We start from the raw sequence: 18970 nt of genomic DNA, 5'->3' as shown, positions 1-18970 counted from the left end.
ACACAATACAGTACTTGATTACGTTAATTAATGTTAAAATAAAGCTAGCTGCTTTCCACCACTTGATACTGCGCAGCTAGCATACAGCTGGATTTTCTGCTAAGACCGTAAGCTAGCATTAGCATTAAAATTAGCATTTTCGAGGTATGTCAGGAAATATCTAGCTCGTGTCATCACAACTTACCACAGGCGAAAACAACAGAAGCCGTATTTCTGTCTTCATTCGTCTTAAAAAACTGTTTCTCGTCATTTTAACTCGTAGTCAGCTGAACTTTCAGCAACTTAACCAGCAACTGGACGTCACCGACTTACAGTTCTGTTGCTATGCATACGTCACATCAGAGCCCGCCACCGTTCTGACCTTTTGACCTTTTGACCTCTGACCTCGTTTAACTGTTTTGACGCTAATTCGTCGCTTACGTCTTACGTCATGGCTTGAAACGTTACCTGAGTAGTTCAGGGAGCCTGGGGAAACCCAGTGTCGCCAGTTAAAGAAAATTAAATCATCAAAGGAGCCTTTATTACGCAAAAATACATATATTCCCATGGTAAATCACGAAAATAAGATTTGAAAAAGCTGAAATTATGAGGTAAAGTCAAAATAATGGGAAAGATGGTTGAAATTATGAGAAACAGCGTCAAAATTATAAAACTAAATGTCGACTTTATATCGCTTAATTTTCATTTTTTTAATCTTGTAATTATGACTTTAGTCACATAATTATGGCTTTTTATGTGATAATTGTGACTTTCTCTCATAGTTTTGACTTTATGTTTTAAAATTATTACTTTTAATGTCACAATTTCAATTTTTTATCTAATAATTTCGACTGTCTCATAATTTTGACTTTCATCTCATATTCTTGGATTTTTATTTGATAATTATGACTCTGTCTCAGTTTTAACTTTGTATCTCATAGTTTTGACTTTTTAATCTTATATTTATGACTTTTTATGATTCCAACTTAAGATGGGAATTTTTGTTCATCATTACTCTTCATCTTATTATTTTTTCTTTAACTGGCAGATATGAGCTTCCACAGAATTGGCGTGTCCTAGCATACTTACAAAAAAAGGGTAAAATACTGCTGTTTTAAATAAATAACAACATATACAATACATGAAATATATTATATTATATATATAATATATGAAAATTACACACAGTAGTATTGCTGGTATAATGTAGTCTTGTGGCAGTAAGAATTTTTAACACGTCTGAATATACACAGGGCATCGAAAAACAAAGTTTGTTTGCACTGTCTTCCTTAAGTTTTTCCTCATTTCACGTTTATGGTTGTCCACTAGTGACAAAATATGTAGTTGTTGTTGTTTTTTTATTTATTTCAGTCAACCAACCCTTTAAGACATAACAAACAAGACTTCACATAACCAGCATGTCTTTATTTTTGACAGGTGACTTGATGTTGTACTTGTACATGTCTGACATGAGGAATGCACAACACTTCTACCTTTTCAGACAAGGTGCGCAGAAAAATCCATGTATAAATAACGGACAACGGGTTCATGTTGTGATCACACAGTCATTGTTGACTGTGCTGTACAGTGCAAATAAACCCTTCCCATCTTCTTGAACTCTTGTTCTGTGAAGGAAAAATAACACATTCACACTGATCCTTTCTTTATTATAAGAACTTAAGTTTTGACAACAGTGTAGTCAACACCGTCCTCCTCATCCTCTTCCTCTGTTCGTCTGTGGAGCCGAGCTGGTCTGATGTTGGAGTAGAGAGCTTCTTCCTGGTTCACAGAGAGGTGGACGCTGGCGTAGTGAAGGTCACCCTCCTGCTCTGCTGGCTGTCTCTGTGACAGGTTGGCAGACACTTGGCTCAGGTTTACCTGACAGGACAAACAGAATTCAAGCATAACTACATTTGTATTGTACAGTAACAGGGATCAGGGAGGTTGTTCCACTTTTTTTTCCAGTTTCTTCATCAGGCTCTGGTGAGTTACTGGTCACAATACTTGATGGTCTGTAATAATACTTTGATCCTGAATCTGATCATAAAGTGCTGCTGCAATCCCTGCTGTCACCAGCAGGGGTCTATAATTCCTTATCTTTTGAAGCTGGGTAAAGAGGAAACACTGAAGTGGGCCTGTGAATCCATAGTGATGATGTATGTGATATTGAGTTACATGAATAAAGTTGACAGAACTAAATAAATACAAGTATGAAGTGGTCAAGTAGATGGAGCTTGAATTGAATTTTTCTTCCGTTTTATTCCATGTTGAAATCATCAGAGATGTGAACTTGAGTCACTGTGATTTGGACTCGAGTTGACCGCAGTCACGATTTGGATGACTTGCAACTTGACTCAACAGAACTTTATTGCTGCCAGGCTGTCAGTATTTCACTCCTTAAAAGTGATGAGGAGGATATATTTGTTGATTAAGAAAAAATGTAAAAAGCTTTGAAATTGTTTTTTAGTTTTTTGTTTGAATACATTTACTTTTCCCTGAATCTCAATTAATAAACTCATTCAGTTCTTTGTCATACTTTCTGGACAGGTTAGATAAATTGGTCACTATTATTTGACAGGTGGTAGTACTTTTCTCTCTGGCTCCTGCAGGTTAGACTGAAGTTTCTTGACTTTCCAGAATTGACTCAATTTGACTTGAGACAAACTGTGACTTTACTTGACTTGCCCAAGAAAAATGACCCAGGACTTGCTGCAGACTTGGATTAACTGACTTGAGTCACACGTGTGCAGATTGTAGAGCCCCCTGAGGCACTGTGATATGTGATTTGTGCTACAGTATATTAATACAGTTATTCCCTGATGAGTGCTCTTCACAGTTGAAACAGCTCAGTTCATCCATTAGTTAATCAATATAGGATTTTATTATTATCAGAGTGCTTTGGATTCTTTGTTCGTCTGCCAACAAAGACAGTGGACTTCCATCACAGGTGAGCTCGACAGTCACAGTTTTTTTTTACTTTTACTTTACGATTCTCGAAGAATACCTGATTTTTTTTTTACTTCCACGTCACTTCAATTTTGCTCCCAATCCAGTGTAGCCCACATAAATACAATTCAGTAACTTAAACTTCACAGACTCCAGATTTTCGGCCGATATTTCTACTGTGGGATTTTTTTTTAACCACCGTGCAGCTGCGATGGAGTTGAATGTGATTGTGATGTTGAAATGTAAAACAGTGTCCACATTATTTAGGATAATCCACAGAGCACAGTTTTCATTTGAACAAAGAGTGGCAAATAAAGAAAAGAAAGATAAACAAAGCACTTTTCAGAGATGTTCCTTTCTCACCTGTCCTCCGTTGTCGGGTCTCTTATCACCATTAGACTGCTGTGTGAAGGACTTTTTTCTTCTGTATAGGAGAGAGAGCAATTGAATGAATCAACTAATAGAGTTAGGGAACAGGTGACAACATTTTAGATGCATTGGTGAACATAATCATAGTGACACACTATTACTCACCTAATCCATATGAAGACAGCGAGAAGTACGATAAGCAGGAGAATGACAGTGATCGTTCCTATAGCTGCTGATTTCCCAGCACCTGGATAACAGGAGGACGTCCTGACAATTGGTTAAGGTCAAAAATCTTTCCTAGGTGTCCCATTGTGTATTTTTCAAACCCATCAAACCATTAAGTGACTTCTTGGCAAAGATGTGTATGTAGTTGAATGTACGTAACTGACCTGCTACAACAATCAGCTGTAAGGTGGAGTTATGACGTCCTCTTCTGTTCTCGGCTTCACAGTAATAATTCCCACTGTGTTTGGCTCTGAAGTCAGTGATGGTGAAGATCTGTCCTGATGCTTTCGGTGAGTCTTCATTCTCCTTGTACCAGGTGTATTTAGCTGCTGGGTTAGCATCACTGCTACAGGTCAGAGTCACTGAACTGCCCTCCACTATCTCAGCAGAGGGACTCACTGACACAGAGGGAAGCTTTGGAGTATCTGGAGAAAAGTATGCATGAAATGATTAAAGATGCCATCCACACAAGACATTCTCTAAAGTGTTTCTGACATGGTTTTTGCAGAAAAAAAAAGATAATTACCCCATTAAAATCCCTTTTAAAGGAAACTATTCATTCCAGGAAATGCACATATTTTTTATTTCGCAAGTTTAACTGCTGGACACAAGACGTCTCCACCTTCACTGTAAAGTCCATTCTCAGTGTCTGTGCACTGGAGGCTTCGAGTTTCCACATCACACACAAGCAGGATTGGCTTCCAAACTTGTGACGTCATTCATCATAGCCCCACCTCTTAAAATCAGATTTTCATTGAGCACAAAGGAAATGTTTTCACCGTCTTCAATGAACAAAGTGAAGCTCAAACATTCAATTACAGGAACAAGAAGAAAAAACTGTCACTGTTTTGAAACATTTTGATCTACTCTTTTTAAAAAAAATCAAAATCCATTATAACTGATCCAAAATCAACCACAAGCTCTGCTACATGTGAAAGGAAGTAACTGTAAGCTTTCTACAGCTGCCCTTTAAGTCTGCAGCTGATACGACTATTAAAGTCTTAAGTCCTTTGCACAAACCAGGGTTTACATTTCTTTTGGTTATACACTGCAGAAATGGAAGCACACTGCATGCATCCTCATCAGAAAAACAACCACATTGGTAGGGTTTGAAATCAGCTTATTACGCAACCCAATCACCAGAATAATTGTTAGCACATAGTTAGTACATTTCTGCAAAAGCTGAAAAACTTTGCATTTCTTTATGTTGCATTTTTACATTTCTTGAGGTAAAATTTTCAATGTTATGTTGTGACAACGCTGTGCTTATGCTCTGGTTAGGTTTAGGCATCAAAACCACTTGGCAAGTGTAAGGAAAATGCTTAAATTGATCTGATTTGCTCACCACAAACACAGCTGGAGATTTCCCAAGGTCTTGTTAAAAACACCTGGATTTGACACCATGAACACGACTGAAGAGTACCGAGGTCTCCTTAAAACTATCCAGTGATTTCACATGTTTTGTAGACATGTCAATACGGTGTGTAGCCTATGACGTACGAATTTGAATGTATCTGTGGTTTAAAGAATACAAAATACCTGGTGACATTTTATCATGGTGACAACCTATAACTACGTTTCTTGTTCAGCTGCGACCTCTAGTGGCCAGTACTTATTACAGCAGCAAAAGAGGAAGACAGGGGATGCAGTATAAAGAGGTCCACATATGGAGGAGGTTGGGGTGGACGGTCAGCACAAATAAGTAGAGATTTACATCCAGGAGACTGCTGTCCCTGTCCAGTGTGAAACCACAGGAGTTGTTTTTTCTCACTGATATAGTTAAGTGACGTCACATTCGAAGAAACTGAGTTATTTAAAATCAAACCAAACTTCCCTAAACCTCACTGAGTAGTTTTCTTGTCTTAACCATACAAACTGCCAATTATGGTGATGGACCAGAAAGAAAGGTTGTGTTGTTTTGGGAACAGTAATAAATCTTGTTTTAGGATGTGTTGTAGGAACTATACATGACATACCTAGGGAGGTGAGATGCTTCTCCCAACCTTGCGATTGATTGGTTTTTATTAGATGGGCATGTGTTTGACATCAATTCACTTCAATTACTCTCTCTCTCATCCTCTTGGTAAAATAATTGAAAGGACCAAAAAACTGGAAGTTCAGAAAGTCAGGAACAAACGACTTGGTGTGCCCATTGTTTTCACAAGCCTGAAATCATCAGATCAGCGTCTAAATGATTTGCTGTTTTTTTTACTCACACTGGACGTCTATAGAGACAGATGAAGAGTTGATCCCTCCATACTGATTCTCAGACTTGCAGGAGTAGATCCCTCTGTCCTCAGAGCTCATGGAAGTGAAGTGAAATTCTGGTCCTTGAAGCACTTCTTGGTTCTCCTTGTACCAGGTGTATTTAGCTGCTGGGTTAGCATCACTGCTGCAGGTCAGAGTCACTGAACTGCCCTCCACTATCTCACCAGAGGGACTCACTGACACAGAGGAGGCCTGAGGAGCAGCTGGAGGAGATGTGTTAACAGAGATCTTTATGAATTGAGGTGTGCTGCAGCATTTCAACATCAGAGGAAATCTTGTGATGAACATGATGGGTTTAGTTCGAACAGTGAAGCAAATAAATGCTAATAATGACTAAAACTGCTGCTCAAACAACAAGTTGCGCTGCTCAGTTGACTACAACCACAGACTGTAGCTATGTGAAGGAAGCAGTCATAATCTGAGGAAGCTGCGCTTTGTTAAAGAGATTCAACCTATCAACAAACAATCGACTAAAAATAAGTAGTTTCTACTCACATTGCACATTGACAAAGACAGATTTGGTTGTCCTCCCCAGCTCGTTCTCAGCTGTACAGTAATACTCTCCAGAGTCAGAGGACTGGATGGAGCTGAAGACAAGCTGTGGTTCTTTACTGAGAGGTTGAAGGTCTGGATCTCCATTCTCCTTGTACCAGGTGTATTTAGCTGCTGGGTTAGCATTACTGCTACAGGTCAGAGTCACTGAACTGTCCCTCATAATGTCACCAATGGGACTGATAAACACAAAATGAAGTTTTGGAGCATCTGGAGGAGATAATATGAACATACATCAATGATTTATTCAGTGAGTGTTTTATACCACTCACAGTGACACAATGGATTAAACTCACACACTGGAACAGAGCGGTGACCCTCATAGCCGCAGGAGTAACTGTCTGCAGGATTGACGTATCCAGCATAAGAAGGAGACGTTTGTTCTAGAATTTTCTCATCGTTCTGGTACCAAATGAAGGGAGAACGATCAGTGAGACAGCTGCTGTAACAAATCAGCTGTGGACCAGCAGGAGACAAGATCACCTGCACCTTTAAATCTGGAGCTGTAAACACAACAGGAATGTCATATAAATAAAAACGTCAATCACATGCAGAGTTGCCAGAAAATTACCTTCGATATATTAGTACAATTAATATCAGATACATTAAAGGTACAATATGTAAGAATTGGCCACCTGTCCAGTCATACTCTGAACAAAAAGTGGGCCCATTTCACCATAATAACCCCAAACTGCTGCTAAATGTAGCTGAGTGAGCGAGTTAGCTTTGTTAACTTTGTAGATAGCGGTCCGTCCTGGGAGCTTGGAGCACCAGCCATGAGAAGGAGGTTTTCAGGCCTAGGTTAGAAGGACCCAGCGGGGAATACTGATGGGAAGGGGCCAGAATGGACACAAGAACCAGAGCTGGGGAAGCAGGAAACGGGAAGGGCTCAGCAGCCTCTCAGTGCACATGGTCAGACCAGGAATGTTTGAATGTTTGGATCCTAAAGTCCTAAATATTGCACCTTTAAGATTTTTACTCAGGTACTAAACTTATTGTTGTGACAGTGACAGTATCTTTACTTTTACTCAAGTATGACTTTTGCACACTTGTTACAACACAGCATAATTGCTTTAAATGTCATTTACTAATTATTTAATACTTTCCTGTGTGTTAAACTTCACTTTTCCCTCACCATGCCTATATCAAAGGTACATTTTAATGAGAAGGCACAATCACATGATGAATAAACATATTAATACATTGATTACATGATCAGTGTGTGCTCATCAGTACCTGTGACAGTCAGAGTTGTACCAGGTAAACTACTCCTCCATTCAAAGTTTCCTGCTGTGAATTTGAAACGATATTCGGCTGAATCACTCTCTGTCAGGTCAGTGATTCTCAGAGTGGAGCGTATTCTGGTTGTTTCAAGGACCTGAACACGACCTGCATACTGGGATTCTTCTCTAAGGTCTTCAAGCTGTGAAGGACTCTGCCACTGATGAGAACGTTCAGGACTGAACCAGAATTTAGATCTGATAGGTTTATAACTGTTGTACATGCAAGAAATGTTCACTGATGAGCCTTTGAAGGCACAGATCCTTCTGTTGGTGTAAATCACTCGGTTGCAAGAATGACCATGGCCACCTGAAAATGAAATATTTTAATCAGTGGCACAGAACAAAACGGCATCATGGTCGTGGAAGAATGTAAAGTAAACTCACAAACTGGAGGAGCCGGGACATCCTCATGTTCTTCTACAGCACAGGAATAACTGTTTACAGAATAAAAGGTGCCTGATAGAAAATTTCTTTTTGAAATTTTTCGTCCATTCTCGTACCAGATGTAGGAAGTCTGATCGGGTAAACAACTGCTGTGACAGCTTAGCTGTGACTTTGTATGAGTTTTATATGATTTTGAGCTGCCCGTCTTCACCTGGAGACCTGGATTTGTAAAGAAAGAAATATAATTTTTAGAGTTAACTGTAAACATACATGTAGCCGGGTGGTAAATTAATCATAAGTGTAATTTTCCACTTAAGGGTGAATGTATTCCAATGTACTATAATGTGTTTTTGTTTTCTTTTGTTCTTTCTTTTAAATGTCATATTTCAAATGTAAATGTAAACAAAATGTAAGTGAGTTAAATAAGTGGTCACAAGGTGGCAGCATTGAGCTGCTTTGGGGTTCAGTTGGGCGCATTTTGGTTTAGCCGCCAGGTGCATTGTGGGTTATTGTTGTCTTTTCTGCTGAATGTGAGCCACAAGTGCCTGAAATGTCTCGCCGAACAGAGGAGACTGTTGTTCTGTTCAATTGGTAGGTAAAATACGCACACATTGTAAGAGACGCCGTAACAGAATGTGACAATATAGTCTCATTTAGAGATATTGGTGATTTATTTCAGAGGGTAGCATGCCAGCCGTCGACCGGGGCTAACGACTAGCTTCAGGAAGCTCCAGCTCCCGTGTTCCACGCTGCGTGGCGTGTAAGTGACTGTGGTAATATTTTGAATGCACATTTTCGAGTTAATGTGACCGTGTCATGATTTTAATGACGTGTGTATTTTGTTGTTTCTGTAGACCTTCATAGCCCACTGCCGTATTTTGTCCCCTATGCTATTTTGTTTCTTTTTATGCTTTTGGTTTCGGTTCTCTCTAAAGTCTCAGATGAGAACGAATGACTTTGAGTTTAGAAATTCAGTCAAATAAGCCTTTTTGCAACTGATGTGAAATAAATAAGAAGGCTACAAGAACCCCAGTAAGTGTGTCCTGTGTGCTTCTAATTCCCGGGCTACACATTTTGGTACCAGGAGTGGGGTGTAGCTAAAACATTTTTTTGCAATTGGCAGTAGTAGCTTGTTTTTATTTTTTATTTGACAAAATACGGCAGTGGTGAAGATTGCAGGAGAAGCCTGTGGGTGGACGTGTCGGAGAGGCCAGCCTGTAGCGGAAGCGGTGACCGGTGAGAGACGACTTGAGGAGCTCCAGTGGCGCCACTGTTTCCTGATCGACACGGCTCATCCAGACCTGCGCTGAGGATTCCACCGCGACGCCAGCTGCCCAGCACTTCGTCCGGCTGCCAAGAGCAAGATTCAGCAGTGTTTCAAGACTGTGTTCATCGTATCCTTGATTCTTGTGTGAACTTAAGATTCACATTCAGACTGGACTGAGTAAAAACTAACATTTCATCATGGCTAGTGGTTCTGATGATGATGCTGCCCAGTTCGACGAGGCATCAGATGAGGTAGCAGGCCCAAGTACAGATGCTACAGCAGAAATGCAGACTCGCATGCAAGAGCTCACCCAATTGCGAGATGAACTTGTCAGGTTAAATGATGAGATAGGGGCTCAGAGGGCAAATGATAATAGCGCACCCACACGTTCATACATCTATGTTCCAAGAGAACGCCAGGTCCAAGCATTTAGTGGGGAGGGTGGTACGGATGGGAGGTCTGTGGAAGAGTTTATTGAAGAGATTGAAAGGGTTTTAAGATCCAGAGAGCAGACAACAGAGGGACAGTGTGACTACATTCTATCTCTGTTGCGTGGTCCTGCATTGGAGGAGGTTCGACTATGCATGGGGGGTCAGTCAGTGAGGCCCAGTGATTTATACTCCTACTTAAGGAATGCATTTGGGGAAAAACGCAGCATCACACAGCTTTTGCAGACCTTTTACAACCGTAAACAAGTGGAGGGTGAAGACCTCCGTGACTACTCCCATGCCCTGTCCCAGATCTTGAGCTCTGTAGTGAAGCAGTCAGCAAACGTGATACCTAATGAGAAAGCCGTTCTCCGGGACCAGTTCATTGAGGGTTTAAGGGATTCAGCTCTCAGACGTGAACTCAGAAAGATGGTCAGAGACCAACCAGACTGTAGCCTTTTAGATGTGAGGCGCGAAGCCCTCCTGTGGGAAATGGAGGAAAGCAGGCCCCATCGTCCCAGAGTTGTTAAGAGCAGCCAGGTTAAGTCAGAGGTTTCAGAATCCCAGTTTTCTACTACTGAGGCAAACAATGGCCAATCTACTGCATTAGGTGATGTTCAAAGAGCAGTAGCTCAACAGGGAAAACAGTTAGTAGAGTTAGGCAAAACACTCGCCGACCTAGCAAGTGCTGTAACTGAGCTGAGTAGACGTACCACTCAAATGACTTTCCAAGAGCCCAAGCCACGAGCTAGACTGCAACCACGGTACACACCAGACGGCCAGCCTATCTGTTTCAAGTGTCGAGGCGTGGGCCACATTGCCAAAAAGTGCCTGCAGGCCAAAAGAGTCCAAGATGAGTCAACACCTTCTGTAGTGCAGGAAAACTTTCACCCTCGGTTGCCATGAGCCAGGCAATTCGAGGGGGATCTACTGGCTCACCAGCAGTAACACCAGACAGAAGTAGGATCCTAGAGCGTGCAGTCGGAGAATGCAAAACTGTCGAGGTGAAACTTCAGGGAGTCTCAGTATCATGCCTACTTGACACTGGTAGCCAGGTCAGCACAATTTCTGAGAGTTTTTTCAGGGAACACTTGTCAGATAAAAGTGAAGACATTCATCCTGCATTTGAGTGGTTAAAGATCACTGCAGCAAATGGGTTAGACATACCCTATATGGGCTATGTAGAACTTGAGGTCGAGGTAATGGGTCTGACTATCCCAGAGCGAGGCTTCCTGATAGTCAAGGATTCTGCACACTCTTCCTCTGTTCCAGGTCTCATAGGGATGAATGTTGTCAAAAAATGTCGAGAGCTCGTACACACTGAGTTTGACACCACACTACAGAGTAAACTTGACTCGAACTGGAGAGAGGCTTTCAATAATCTTCATGCAGTAACTGTAACAGACAGGCTCTCCTTTGCTAGAGTGGCGAGTAGGGAGATGGTCCACGTTCCTGCATTGTCTGCTGCCACAGTCATGGCAAGGGGATTTAGGACTGTGAGTGAACATGGCCCTTTAATGTTGCTGGAGCCTGTGAGTGCACCCTTGCCTGGAGGTTTGGTTGTTGTACCTACCTTAGTTTCATCTGAAAGTCATGTGTTTCCTGTCCAAGTCATGAACATGTCTGATGAAGATATCTGGCTGAAGCCAAGGATCAGGCTAGGGGTTTTGACTCATGTAGACAGTGTAAAAAGTGATGAACTTTGTGAGATACAGTTCCAGAGAATCTCAGCAGACACTGAACAAGTGAGCATCGACAAACATCCCAAAACACCCACAGATGTACAGTCCATCCTCGACCAGCTTGATGTAAGTGGTAGCCCAGAACAGCATGCACAACTGGCTTTGCTGCTGGAGAAATATTCTTTTGTGTTCGCAACAGAGGATGTAGATCTAGGCCACACTGACAAAGTGCAACATGAGATTCATCTCACAGACGACATACCTGTGACACAGCCATACAGACGAATCCCACCCACACAGTACAGTGAAGTCAGGGAACACATAGGCAAGCTGTTGAAAAAAGGAGTTATCAGAGAAAGCTCCAGTGCCTATGCTTCGCCGATAGTGCTTGTGAGGAAGGTAGATGGTAGTCTAAGGCTATGTGTCGACTACAGAAAACTTAACTCCAAGACGAGACGCGATGCATTCCCGCTACCAAGGATTGATGAGAGTTTTGATGCGTTGAGGGGGGCGAAATTCTTCTCAACAATAGATTTAGCAAGCGGGTATCATCAGGTGGCCATGCATGAGAGAGACATGAGTAAGACAGCTTTCACTACACCGTTTGGCTTATATGAATATGTGCGAATGCCTTTTGGTGTTTGTAATGGGCCGGCTACATTTCAAAGACTTATGCAAGTCACTATGAGTGATCTCATTTTTCAGATACTCCTGGTCTACCTAGATGATATCTTGGTTTTTTCAGAGACATTTGAGCAACATTTGGAGAGACTGGAAACCGTGCTGAAAAGACTGGCAGAGACAGGCCTTAAAGTGAAGTTGCAAAAGTGTGCTTTCCTACAGCAGTCAGTAAAGTTTCTGGGTCATCAGGTGTCAGCGGAAGGTGTGGGGACTGACCCGTCCAAGGTCTCCGCTGTTAACAACTGGAAGGTCCCAACCACTGTGAAAGAACTGCAGTCCTTTATAGGTTTCTGTAGTTATTACAGGAGATTCATTCAAGGTTTCTCACAAATTGCTGCACCGCTGCACGACTTAGTCAACAAATGTTCAGGTGAAAAGAAAACAAAAAAAGCAGTTCACCACTTTGGCGCTATGTGGACACAAGAGTGTGAGTCATCTTTTGAACAGTTAAAAGGAAAACTTACCTCTGCTCCCATTTTGGGTTTTGCTGATTTCACACAGCCCTTCATAGTTGAGACAGACGCCAGTCAGCACGGATTAGGCGCTGTATTGTATCAGCAGCAGGGTAACGCCAAACGCGTTATAGCATACGCTAGCCGCCGGTTACGCCAGGCCGAGAAAAATGACAGGAATTACAGTAGTATGAAGTTAGAGTTGCTTGCCTTAAAATGGGCAATTGCTGAGAAGTTCAGAGGTTACCTGCTGGGTGCGAAATTTGTTGTCCTGACTGATAACAATCCGCTCTGCCACCTCAAAACAGCCAAGTTAGGCGCTATCGAGCAGAGGTGGGTAGCTCAACTGTCTGTTTTTGACTTTGAAGTGAAGTACCGTCCTGGTAGTAGCAACGCCGCCGCAGATGCCCTCTCTAGGCAGGAGTTTGCAGGGGAGCCTGAAACTGATCCAGATTCAGATTTTGATGGTTGTATTGCCGTGTGTAACCTGATGGAGAGAGGGACAGTTCTAGATTCTGATCTTGTCACTAAAAGTCTTGAGTGTTACAAGGTGAGACAGATCTGTGCTATGGAGTCAGGATCAGGTGAGATAAGCACGAGACAAGGTAACACACCCACACTTCCAGGTTTTACCAGAGAGGAGCTGATAGGTTTTCAGGCTAGTGACTCCACCCTGAAAGAATTCAGGACATTTTGGGATCAGGGGAGGAAGCCTACTGCTAGGGAGCGAGCAGTCCTATCTAGCTCAGTGAAAAGACTGTTGAAACAGTGGAGTCGTGTACAGGAAAAGGAAGGGTTGTTGTACAGAGTAATCAGAGATCCACGTCATGGTGAAGTGTGGCAGTTACTCGTGCCTGGTTGTCTAAGAGACCAAGTCTTAGAGAGTGTACACAACCACATGGGCCATCAGGGCATAGAACGTACTGTGAACCTGCTCAGAGGGAGATGTTTCTGGGTTGGGCTTTATGAAGATGTTGAGAGCTGGGTTAAAAACTGTGAGCGGTGCATTTTGACAAAGATGCCTCAGCCAAAAATCCAGGCTCCAGTTAAAGCATTTCTAGCCTCCCGACCGCTTGAAGTGGTGGCTATTGATTTTACAGTGCTAGAACCAGCTTCAGATGGCCGTGAGAATGTTCTAGTTGTGACTGATGTTTTTACAAAGTTCACACAGGCATATCCTACCAAGGACCAAAAAGCAGATACAACAGCTAAAGTTCTGCTCAGAGAGTGGTTCATGAAGTACGGTGTCCCTGAGAGGTTGCATTCTGACCAGGGCAGAAATTTCGAGAGTGAAGTGGTTGCAGAGCTGTGCAAACTCTATGGGGTCAAAAAGACACGGACAACTCCATACAGGCCACAGGGAAATGCTCAGTGTGAAAGATACAACCGCACCCTACATGACTTGTTGAGGACACTTCCTCCGGAGAAGAAAAGGCGTTGGCCAGAGCATCTTCCTGAATTAGTGTATGCCTATAATGTTACCCCTCATTCCACCACAGGGTACTCGCCCTATTTTCTGCTTTTTGGTACACAGCCACATCTCCCAGTTGATGCATTATTAGGGCATGAGTGTACGTCAGACCGTAAACAGGACTGGTTGTCTGTTCATCAGGAGAGACTCCGACAGGCACATGAGAGAGCCAAAGAGTACTCAGAGCAGAAGGCAGCTGAGAGAATTGCGCTGCAAAATGAGAAAGTGTATTGTCCTCCTATAGACATTGGTCAGGTTGTGTTCCTACGTCACAGACCCTCAGGGAGAAATAAGATTCAAGATGCATGGAGTCCAACAGTCTACAAGGTAGTTGACATTCAGGGAACTACACACACTGTTGAACCTCTGGAAGGAGGTCCCGTCAAAAGAGTTCATAGGTCAGAGTTGAGACCTTGTGCAAAACCAGTTCCCAAACCCAGAACCAAAACTAGGTCACATGTCAGTACACAGCCTGTAGTTGAAGACGTGTCTCCTGAGTCCCCTGACCCAGAGTTTGTTGTTGTTGAAGAAATCCTGCCTCCTCAGTTTATGCAGATACCAAAGCTGCCATGCGTCGCCGACAGGGTTAATTTACCTGTGACAACACCTTTGGATGACAGTGACAGTGAAGAACCTGAGGGAGGTCAGGCAGATATGGGAAATGGTGACAGAGAGTGTGTAAACAATGATGTTCATTCAGACGTTAGTGACAGTGACCTGCTCATTGGTGAAGATGGGAAAAGACCCACTCTAACAGGCATGGCTAGCAGAGCTGGGAGTAAAGCTTATGCACCTACACCTGCTATTAGGCGTAGCAAGCGGGCAAATGCAGGGTCTCATCCAAACCCCTTTAATTGGCCAAGGTCAGCCTGTAATGCTGTCTCAGTCAGCACCGACATGGTCTCCCAGGTTTTGACAAGTCTTGGTACTGCTCTCTTTGAAAAGGCATTGCAGGGAGCATTTGAGTCAGTTAATGTTTTGTAGTCTCCGAGGACGTTGACTAATTGCAGGGGAGCATGTAGCCGGGTGGTAAATTAATCATAAGTGTAATTTTCCACTTAAGGGTGAATGTATTCCAATGTACTATAATGTGTTTTTGTTTTCTTTTGTTCTTTCTTTTAAATGTCATATTTCAAATGTAAATGTAAACAAAATGTAAGTGAGTTAAATAAGTGGTCACAAGGTGGCAGCATTGAGCTGCTTTGGGGTTCAGTTGGGCGCATTTTGGTTTAGCCGCCAGGTGCATTGTGGGTTATTGTTGTCTTTTCTGCTGAATGTGAGCCACAAGTGCCTGAAATGTCTCGCCGAACAGAGGAGACTGTTGTTCTGTTCAATTGGTAGGTAAAATACGCACACATTGTAAGAGACGCCATAACAGAATGTGACAATATAGTCTCATTTAGAGATATTGGTGATTTATTTCAGAGGGTAGCATGCCAGCCGTCGACCGGGGCTAACGACTAGCTTCAGGAAGCTCCAGCTCCCGTGTTCCACGCTGCGTGGCGTGTAAGTGACTGTGGTAATATTTTGAATGCACATTTTCGAGTTAATGTGACCGTGTCATGATTTTAATGACGTGTGTATTTTGTTGTTTCTGTAGACCTTCATAGCCCACTGCCGTATTTTGTCCCCTATGCTATTTTGTTTCTTTTTATGCTTTTGGTTTCGGTTCTCTCTAAAGTCTCAGATGAGAACGAATGACTTTGAGTTTAGAAATTCAGTCAAATAAGCCTTTTTGCAACTGATGTGAAATAAATAAGAAGGCTACAAGAACCCCAGTAAGTGTGTCCTGTGTGCTTCTAATTCCCGGGCTACATACACATGTGATTTTAGACACACTGTGATTCACAGTTTCTTTCCTAATGTTGAATTTTTGGAGTTAACTTTCATTGTTTCCAAAAAAATTGTTACCTGTGACCCTCAAAGTGACTCCAGGTGAACCAGTATATCTCCCACCTTCTTGGTCTATAATGAATCTAAACTTGTACTCAGCTGAGTCGCTCTCTCTCAGGTCTGTGATTCTCAGAGTGCAGCTCTTCTCATAACAACTGTACTCAACTCGACCTGCATACCCAGAGTGTGTTCTCAGATCCACAGGCACATTTCCCTGCAATATAGTAAACCAGAATGTTTCCTCAACTGTGCTATCACAGCCATCTATTCTGGGTGGGTATGTGTATGTGCATCTTATTTCCACTGTTGATCCTTTTAAGGCACAGATCTCAGTAGAGCTGTAAGTCACTCCCCAGTCATTCTGACCCTGTATCACTGTAAAACAGAGAACATCAGAAACTACAATCAGACTCATAACACAACACCCAATTGTCAGAATAAATGTTGGCACTGCACTTTTTTTTACAAACCATGATTATGTTGAATCTTTACAGTTCAATTTTATGTTGTGACAAGAGTATGGTTAAGGTCTGGTTAGGTTAAGGCATTAAAACCATTTGGTTAAGGTTAGAAAAAGTTTAGGGTGTGGTTAAAATACCTGTCGCCAGAAAAATGACTGTTACATCCTCTTGTTTAACGAAACTGTGGTCATTAGGAAGACAGCTTTAAAATATCTCAACATCTCTCTAAACAAATGTCCGGACATCTCATTTAAAATAACGGTTTTGATGCCAGAAAGACAGCTCCATGAAAAAAAATACCTGCTATTGTCGTCTGAGAGGTGGCTGCAAAATTTACCGATGTCTTGTCAAATCTTGCCAACTTTTGTTGATAGAAAGACTGCTGCACGATGTCCCTATGTCTTACTGAAAAATACACAGTTCTGTCACCAGAAAGATGGTTGTAAAATGTCCGGATATCTCGCAAAAAAATTGTTGTTGTAGTTGCCAGAAAAATGGCAGGAAAAGTCCAGACGTCTTGCTAAAAATATCCACTTTTGTCACCTGACAGACGGCTGCAAAATGTCCAGACGTCTTACTAAAATTTGTACTTTTGTCACCAGAAAAATGGCGGCAAAATGTTTTGATGTATTCCAAAAAAAACCCAGTTCTGTTACCAGATAAAAGGCTGCGAAAAGTTCCAACATCATGCTTAAAATAAGGGGCAGTGAAGGGACAGGAATACATCGAAACTTCGATTCACTTTTACTGGTAGAAAAGAAGGAACAGAATATTAATTATGAGAAGGGTGCGGTGTGTAAAAACAGACAGTGTGGTTTGTTTCCTGCGTGTGGTCAGGTCAGGAGTGTGAAACTATAGGGAAATGCAGAATGTGGATGTGAAACTCTTCACTGACATCATGTTGGTAACATCATGTTGCAGAAGGGGCACACTGAGTTCACAACACATTCACATTAACTGCTTGCAAGATTTTATAACAAGATGTTGACACCAGCACGTACAGTTATTGCATGGAAAAGCATGGATTCATTCATGTAAATACTTCATGAACTATCAGGAATGTAAGAGAATCAACTAAGAATTAATTAAGGACAGGCAGACATCTTCATTATTTCATCCTGTTTGTTGTCCTTCAAATAAAGTCAGCATAATCTACTATTTATCATCATGTACTTTATTAAAATACAAATGCAAAATATTACATTATATTTGGGCATGTTGTGCTCCACTTCCACTATGATTTAATTAAAGAAATAATTATGCAATAAATGGTTATTACACATGATTTCACAATTATGACACCATTAACAGATGGTGCTGTATTCAGATGGCTGCCATGTGTTTGTAGCCTACACTGTTCCACAGTTAGCTGGAACATGTATTTAACCACTGTTGGAGATACATTCAGTCCAACCAACTGAGCAGAGGGGAGACAGATTTTGCCATGACATTTTAGCTTTCTGTGTGCTCAGATACACGGAAAACCTTAGATAAATAAGAAACATTTCCGCCCAAATATAAAAAAATTTAAATAACATTTTTATATCGAAGAAATATCGGTGTTGTAGGGTTTGAAGAGTAAATATCACATGAAATTTATTGGTAATCCAGTGACAAATTACTGGTAATCACTCAGTATATTTTGCTTACACCCTTCCGTAAAGTCTTTCAGCTACAATAATCGTGCTAGATAACTTAAAATATAGCTGTAGATGTACGGTACCTGACACAGTGAGAAGGAAGACAACAAACCCACTTGCTGCTGCTCTTAAATTCAAAGCGGCTCCGCTCATCTCTGTCTGTTACAACATCTAGATACTGCTCAGTATATCAGCGAGTTGAATCATCAGCTCTGCTTGAGGATGTGGTACTGAAAGAAGACATGGGTCTTCTGTGGTTTCCGCAGCTGTACAAGACAGCTGATACTAGCCAATCCGGCTTACTTCCTCTTTACATTATTAACATGCAAAAACAGCTGGATGTCTGTACTTCCCCAGATCAAATCACTGCTTTGGCTGTTTTCTTAACTACGCATGAACCTCCTAATGTACTGTAGACTAAAAAGAGTGGCCTTTTGGTACTCAAGCCACAACTTTGCATAAACAAAAATAAAATAAAGATGCTTTCACATCCTCCAAGTCACAGTTTCTGATTATATAATCTGTAGCTGAGACGAGCAGAGGGTGTGACAACTGCAGCTGGCAACTCGATTGGTCTAAAAATACGTATTGAGATTTGTTTAGAATGAGATTACGCCCTTTGTCTTTAGAAATAACCCAGGTTACTACCAGTGGTGCAAAGGAACTTAAATACACTTTTGTACGTGCTTGTGGTTTACTTGATTATTTTCATTTTCTTCTAATTTATACTTGTACTCCACTACAATTCAGAGAAATGTATTACACTTTCTCCTGTGGCATTCCCCAAGGGTCCATATTGGGTCCGTTGTGATTTTCTATTTTGCGTACCTGGGGTCATATCATCAGGAACCATAATATTAATTTCACTGCTATGCAGATGATACACAGCTATATGTATCCACTCAACTTAATGATTTTAACAAACCTGAGGGAATGAATGATAATTCATCTGTTTTATGAGATGCCTCGAAGTCTAACTTTTGTGTTTT

General features: G+C 41.6%; 1 protein-coding gene across 1 annotated transcript; it reads right to left on the bottom strand.

Moving 5' to 3' along the window:
• Positions 1 to 1386: 1386 nt before the first annotated feature.
• LOC141003836 (B-cell receptor CD22-like) lies at positions 1387 to 18834 on the bottom strand. Its single transcript, XM_073475309.1, has 11 exons — positions 18810 to 18834; positions 15899 to 16255; positions 8007 to 8225; positions 7576 to 7929; positions 6636 to 6836; positions 6283 to 6549; positions 5736 to 5990; positions 3684 to 3944; positions 3460 to 3541; positions 3289 to 3349; positions 1387 to 1857 (listed from the first exon to the last, which is right to left on the bottom strand). The coding sequence occupies exons 1-11, from the start codon at positions 18832 to 18834 to the stop codon at positions 1657 to 1659; spliced, it is 2283 nt and encodes a 760-aa protein (XP_073331410.1). The 3' UTR covers positions 1387 to 1656.
• Between the last annotated feature and the right edge of the window lie 136 nt (positions 18835 to 18970).

This window comes from Pagrus major, chromosome 1 (genome assembly GCF_040436345.1).
Source record: "Pagrus major chromosome 1, Pma_NU_1.0".
Classification (NCBI taxonomy): Eukaryota; Metazoa; Chordata; class Actinopteri; order Spariformes; family Sparidae; genus Pagrus; species Pagrus major.
This window is presented reverse-complemented; position numbering and strand designations above follow the sequence as displayed.